The following is a 7,627-nucleotide window of genomic DNA, read 5'->3' as shown; positions in this document are numbered from 1 at the left end:
ATGGTGGCATTGTTGGTCTTGCTGCTGATTCTACTTCCTAATGCAATATGCAAACCTCCCATTTTTAAATGCCACATCCATGATCCACACACTCCACTTCATCAGTATCACCAGGAAGGAGACCTCATCCTTGGTGGCATAGCCTCTCACAGCATCATCATCTCCATTTCAATAGACTTCACTGAAAAACCCGCACCAACATTGCTTGAAGAGATAGAGTAAGAACTAAATAATTTCTCTTCTGCATTTTGATTCATTCTTTCGACACTGGAGCAATCAGTTTTAGAGGAAGAGTGGCTAAACTTTGGCCCTGCAGTGGTTGTTGGACTCTATCAGTTCCATCAATAATAATGTACATAGTAGTACAACAACATCAGGTGGGCCACAGTTCTCCACCATTGTCCTAGAGGCAGAACTACTGTTTGGATGGAAGGAGATGTGTTGTAAGAGAAATGTGGTCAGGAGGCTCTCCACTATTTTCCCCCACTGAATTAAACATTCAGGTATGACATGAAGACATGTAATATTGTTGTGGAAATAACTGCATCACTTTTGCTTCAGGGCTCCAAGGCAATGAAATAAGGGTAGGACTTCTACACAGATGATGAAGCCAGCATCAAAAAATATGTATCAGGGACATTTTAAAGGGAATTTCTTCACCTTAAATAAAAAGTTTTTAAAAATGCAGTAAACTATAATACTAATGAGGATGATGTAAAACCGTGTTGTGATAAATTTACAAAGTGTTACATGCCATTCTGATGGAAAATGAAACTCTCTTTTTAGAGTGGTGCCTAAGAATTACCAATACATCCTGGCCTTGGAATTTGCAGTGAAGGAGATCAACAAAAACCCTCAGCTCTTACCCAATGTCACTTTAGGCTTCCGCATCTATGACAGCTATTTCAATGCCAAATGGACCTCTCATGCCACAATGTTACTCCTATCCACACTGGAAACATTTGTCCCCAACTACATCTGTGACATCGAGAAAAACTTGATAGCCATCATTGGGGGACTGGACCCACAAACCTCTCTTCATGTGGCAACAATCTTGGATATCTATAAGATTCCTCAGGTAATATATATATCTCTCTCTGTCAAGTTATGAGAATTTAACACATCTAGAGCCAGTGTTGTGTAGTGGTTAAGAGTGGTAGACTCGTAATCTGGGGAACCGGGTTCGCGTCTCCGCTCCTCCACATGCAGCTGCTGGGTGACCTTGGGCTAGTCACACTTCGTTGAAGTCTCTCAGCCCCACTCACCTCACATAGCGTTTGTTGTGGGGGAGGAAGGGAAAGGAGAATGTTAGCCGCTTTGAGACTCCTTAAAGGGAGTGAAAGGCAGGATATCAAATTCAAACTCTGCTTCTTCTTCTTCTAGATATATTTTGATAAATAAACACACACACATTTCAAATAATCAGGTGGGCCATGCTAATGGCAGATCCAAGCTAAAAAACAATGTCTTGATAGCAAATATATTCCTGCTTCAGACATCCCTTTTGGCCTAGCGAATGTCTGATAAATGATAACAGCTGATTGGCAGATGAGTATCGCTTGGCTTAAAAAATAGCATGGGCAACCCAAATTGCGAGGATTAGAAGGACCAATTGGAAATTGCCCCAGTGATGCTTGTAATACACAAATCTAATATAAAAAAGTTATTCTTGCTTCTGTCTCTTTCTCCTCCTACCACAACTATGTTTAGCTGATATATGGCCCTGCTCCAGTTATGAATGATAAAACCCCAGGCCTTTTCTTCTACCAGATGACGCCCAAGGAAACCCACCAGTATAAGGGGATCCTGTCTTTACTTCTGCATTTCAGGTGGATATGGATTGGGATCCTGACTTTCTATGATGAGAATGCAGAAAGATTTGTGCAAACTGTGGTCCCACTTTTTTCCCAGAGTGGCATCTGTTTTGCCTTCATAGAAAGAAGTCACAAACCTACTTATGTCACTGAAATTAACGATATGTTTAAACTGGGGGCAAAAATTCATGACAGAATAAATGATAGCAAAGCCAATGTAGTGTTGGCTTATGGAGAATCAAATGCTCTGGCACATTTTAGATGGTTGCCTTACCTATCAGAACTGGAACAAAGTTTAAATAAGCCCAAAGGTAAAGTGTGGATTATGACAGCCCAGATGGAGCTCACTTCTTTTGTCTTTCAACGGACTTGGGATACAGAAATACTCCATGGGGTTCTCTCATTCACAACTCACTCAAATGATCCACCAGGATTTCGTCAATTTCTCCAGAGCAAAACCCCTTCTAGCCCAAACAGTGATGGCTTCATTTTGGACTTCTGGCAACAGGCATTTGGCTGTGTATTTCCAAATCGAGTTGTTGGCAGTGTGAAGGGGGATATTTGCACTGGGCAAGAGAAGCTGGAGAATCTTCCTGGTCCTTTCTTTGAAATGAGCATGACCAGCCACAGCTACAACATCTACAATGCTGTCTATGCTGTGGCCCATGCTTTACATGCCATGTCTACATCCCAAGGCAAACACAGACCAGTAATGATCAGGGAAGGAATGAAGTTTCAGAATCAACATCTGTGGCAGGTAATGGGCTGAACACCCTTCCTGAAAGAGGTTCAAACATGTTCTGTTTCCTTTTCTATCTATCACTTTGGTAATTTTCACTTTGATATGCAACCACAGCAGGAGTCACCAATGTGGGTGCAGCAATGCCCTTGAAATCTTCTCCGGGTGCCTCCCAAACCACTTCCTCAATTCACTGCCCTTTGGCCATGAGGTAGTTGCTTTATGTCTCTTGAAATGAACATAGTGACAAATGGGAACTTCTCCACTTGCATTTCTAGGTTCAAATTCAGCCTACTAGACTTCCCTGCCTATTGACATCAGACAGACACCTTAACTTTATTCATTTAGGCACCTGCTTAAAACGTTTTTGTTTAGGCAAGTCTACACAGAGACATGTGAACATCATGATTGTCTCTTGCTGAATTGAAGCCTTTTCTATACTTTCTCTTTCTATCTAGCTCCATCATTTTCTGAGGGGTATCTCATTTAACAACAGTGCTGGGGATAAGATTTCCTTGGACCAGAATGGGGAGATACTAGCTGGATTTGATATTACCAATTGGATCGTTTTCTCCAACCAATCCTTTCAGAGAGTGAAGGTAGGAGGGGTGGATTCCCTGGCTCCTCCACATCAAGCGTTGACCATCAATGAGGGAGCCATAAAATGGCACCATTGGTTTAACCAGGTAGGATGTTACAATTAGCCATTTGTGAATGAAAACACTTTAACATAACGTACAAAGATAATTTCCTTGTACATTTTTCAGTCTTTAAAAAATTGGATTATAGATGGCACAAGCTATGCACAGCCTGTGTACTGGTTCTTGTTTCACTGAAAGTGAATATAATGATTGAAAACTTGAAGATAGGTTTTGATTATATTGAATATATTGTTTTGAGCTTGGAGAATCACTCCGGATGAAACCCTGGTTCCCTTTGCAATCCTGGGATCCTGTATCCTTGAGGGGAGAACAGATAAAGGGAAGCTTGCTGAAATAGTTCCTTTGTCAAGGTAATGGCTTTGACTGGCTAGTTAAGACCTGTGGCTTGCAGGTCTAAGTATTTCAGTCAAAATAGGGTCCATGTTTCAATTTTCAGCACTCTCTAAACTGTGGATCCTTTTACAAAATTACTATAAAGTTTTGACACATTTGTACATCTTACAAGGCAGAAATATGCATGCCATGTTTCAAGGATTTAGAATAGTAGGTGTATAACTCTGAAGCTTAATTTGCATTAAGGGACACCACCACAAGCCCTTAATGTCACTGTGGAAGAAAGGACCCTTACTATAAAGGATATTAAATACTTTATTGTATACAACAGTAACTGCAAAAAAACAATTTATTGGAGTTTCCACTAGGAGTCAATGGGAAATGTCAGGAGATGTTTCAAAATGGAATTGAAACAGACTAGTAAGTGAATTTCTGAAATGAATGTTTTTGTTCTTTTGCAAATTCCTTTTAAGGAAGAGCTTAACTTCCCCTTTTAGCTTTTCTTTGAGTCCACTTATTTTATACATACCTCTCTTTTATTTGTGCAATAGACACAGCCTAAGTCTGTATGTACTGAGAGCTGCCGCCCTGGTTTTTGCAGGAAGCTGAAGGAGGGGGAAGCATTTTGCTGCTACGATTGCATTCCATGTCCAGAAGGAAAGATTTCAGACCAGGAGGGTAAGAAATTTACTGTATATAGATATAGCTTGTTACCTTTAATCAAAAACATGCATATAAATAAAAATTCAATCACCAAAGTTCCTTTTTACAACTTATCAAATATTGATAAATTTAGCTGAAGAGGGACCTAATGAAAGTGTGTGATAATTTGTGATTGTCGATGTTGAATGCTGTTATTAAGGAAGAATCCTATGGCAAGATCCACCAGGTTGGACATTTTCAGATGAGCCAGGAGGTTTCTATAACAGCTGCAAATATGCCAACGTATCTCCTTCATCCAGGCTGAGCTGAGTCCAATGCTTCTTAAATTGATAGAAACCTTGAAAGGGGAGTGTCACAGGGGTGTAATGGGGCGGAGGGGGTGAAAAGGGTGGTGTAACCCCATACTATTTTAAAAGCTTGTTTTGTCTCCGATAGCCTTTGGCTGGATCAACCAATGGCATCCCTGCTTTAGAATGGATTTTGGATCTGGTGCAGTTTATGCCGTCTTAATTTATTCCAGGCTTGCTTTACGCCATTCTATTGCCATAGTAAAAAATAATGGTAAAGGGACCCCTGACCGTTAGGTCCAGTCGTGGCCGACTCTGGGGTTGTGGCGCTCATCTTGCTTTATTGGCTGAGGGAGTTGGCGTACAGCTTCCAGGTCATGTGGCCAGCATGACTAAGCTGCTTCTGGCGAACCAGAGCAGCGCAAGGAAACACAGTTTACCTTCCTGCTGGAGCTGTACATATTTATCTACTTGCGCTTTGACATGCTTTCGAACTGCTAGGTTGGCAGGAGCAGGGACCGAGCAACGGGAGCTCACCCCGTCGCAGGGATTCAAACCGCCAATCTTCTGATCAGCAAGTCCTAGGTTCTGTGGTTTAACCCCAGCGCCACCAGCGTGCCCTTGTCATAGTATTTCTCCATAAATGTGATATCTTCTTCTAAAGCAGTCCTTGAAATCTGTTTTAACACTTTGGCTAGAGATGGCTGAATCTATTTCTAGTCCTTGTTACTTTCACATAATTTTGCCCATAATTTGTTTGATTTATTTCATACTTAATCCTACATTTTCTATCAAAATGTGTTTAGGCATATGTATTTTTCCTTACAAATAATATTTGAGTGTGCATTTTCTTTCTGGTTACATATTGAAACATGTATTTTGATGCCCTTAAACTTCAGAGAATTGTGCAGTAATGTTTGGAGAAGTGTGAAATACTTAAATCCAGAAAACAATTGAAAGTTGTTGATTAGGTCATCTAATGTAGAAATTTACAAAGTCTCAATTACACAATCACTCCTTAATGAAGGAATAAGTAAGTGTGAGCAACCAGAACAGTGACAGGAAAATTTGAGTTGGCTTCTAGCCGGAGATCAGGAAGGGTCTTTGTGGTCCTCCCTCTTGCATTTTGCCTCAGTCGGTATTCTACATTGGATAGGTGAGAAGGGCATGGTTCCATCATTTTAGACTTTATTGTTTGAAACTCCTTGTACACTTTTTAAATCATTTTAATTATGTATTTCCAAGTAGTAGTGTGTTGCTCATATTTTTGGGAATAAGAACCATGTTTTTCTTTCTCAGGCATGAATGACTGCTATGAATGTGAAGATGAAAAGTATCCAAACACAAATAAGACTATATGTATTCCCAAGCATGCAACTTTCTTGTCCTTTGAAGAACCTCTGGGCATCAGCTTAGCCTGTTCTGCTCTTTCCTTTGCTTTCATTACAGCACTGGTACTAGAAATATTTTTGAAGCACAGGGACACTCCCATTGTAAAAGCCAACAACCGGGACCTCACCTACGCTCTGCTCATCTCCCTCTTGCTTTGCTTCCTTTCTGCATTACTGTTCATCGGATATCCTGACAAGGTGACGTGTCTCCTCCGACAAACTGCTTTTGGCATCATCTTCTCAGTGGCTGTTTCTTGTGTGCTGGCAAAAACCATCACTGTGGTTCTGGCTTTCATGGCCACAAAACCAGGATCCAGGATGAGGAAGTGGGTGGGGAAGGGACTGGCAAGCTCTATTGTCCTCTCCTGCTCCCTTATCCAAGCACTCATCTGCACTCTGTGGCTGGTGATCTCTCCTCCATTCCCTAATCTTGACATGAAGTCAGTGGCTGAAGAAATTGTACTGGAGTGCAATGAGGGGACGGTGACCTTCTTTTACTGTGTCTTGGGCTACATGGGCTTCCTAGCTATTGTCAGTTTCACTGTGGCTTTCCTTGCCCGGAAATTACCTGACAGTTTCAACGAAGCCAAGTTCATCACTTTCAGCATGTTGGTCTTTTGCAGTGTTTGGTTATCCTTTGTTCCTTCCTACATGAGCACAAAGGGGAAATACATGGTGGCTGTGGAGATCTTCTCTATCTTAGCCTCCAGTGCTGGCTTGTTGGGTTGCATCTTTTCCCCAAAATGTTACATTATTTTGCTGAAGCCTGAGCTGAACAATAGGGAACACCTATTAAGAAGAAAATGATGAAGAAATCAAAGGTCTGTGTCATTGGCTATAATATCTAGTTCAGGGATTTGTATGTATCCTTGAAAAGAAGCACCCAGAAACCTCCTCAATCTCCCATATTCAGCTATTCCAGATCCACTGTATCTTTTCCTCTGCTCACTGTGAAGTCTGCATTTGTCATTCTTAGGCCTCAGCACTGTACAATTCTGCTCTGATGCTCTTTCCCGCAACTTTTCCCCACTAGAGATTGATGATCTTACCCTGTCTAATCCCATTTTATTTTTCTGCATGTGGCTGTGTTAATGTATATCCTGCTCCACTCCAGAGGAGATTTCTTAGGATAGGTAAAAATGTTTTGCCATCACACAAACACCAAGGAAGACGCAACACACCACTTTAAGTTGGGGGAAAAGCTTATATTCATTAAATATAACATTATGGAAAAATTATTATAACCATCTGCCCTTAGCAGGAGAGGTAGACAATTTCCATGACCATATTAAAGAAAGGGAAAGAGCGAAATAAATTGCCAACTAATTTAAAGGGAAATAAATATGCCAAACGCCCAAAATGTAGTTATTTCTGATTCCACTGGGTTTGGCTGGATTTCAATGGTTTTTAGTCCAATAATGATATATCGTGTCCTCCCTAAAAGAGGGCACGTGTTGCGGTGAGACCTGGAGACCGACCTCCTGGTTGTGGGTGGGTATATTTGACAGCCGCAACACCCAGTTGGTAGGTCCCTCATTGCTGGGTTTAATCTGGCCAACTGGGTGCAGTCTAAATGGCCTGAGGGACCTATATATTCCTATGCACGTGACCCAGAGCTTTCTCTTTCAGCTCGTTCATTGGAACACCCACCCACCTCTCCCTACTTTAGGGCATTTTGCGAGTGACCTTGCTATGCCGTTGTGTGTCGTTTGTCGTTGGGACAGGGGCATGGCAGGAA

At 41.4% G+C, this 7,627-nt stretch overlaps 1 protein-coding gene across 1 annotated transcript; it reads left to right on the top strand.

The window, feature by feature from the left end:
• LOC310691551 (vomeronasal type-2 receptor 26-like) lies at nucleotides 1–6,696 on the top strand (the record flags this gene model as incomplete). Its single annotated transcript, XM_083471413.1, has 6 exons — nucleotides 1–218; nucleotides 787–1,078; nucleotides 1,771–2,571; nucleotides 3,012–3,239; nucleotides 4,100–4,226; nucleotides 5,798–6,696. The coding sequence occupies 6 exons, from the start codon at nucleotides 1–3 to the stop codon at nucleotides 6,694–6,696; spliced, it is 2,565 nt and encodes an 854-aa protein (XP_083327539.1).
• Between the last annotated feature and the right edge of the window lie 931 nt (nucleotides 6,697–7,627).

Source organism: Podarcis liolepis, assembly GCF_965112155.1.
Source record: "Podarcis liolepis genome assembly, chromosome: 13".
NCBI lineage: Eukaryota > Metazoa > Chordata > Lepidosauria > Squamata > Lacertidae > Podarcis > Podarcis liolepis.
The sequence above is the reverse complement of the archived record's forward strand: the minus strand, read 5'-3'. Positions and strand labels throughout refer to the sequence as shown.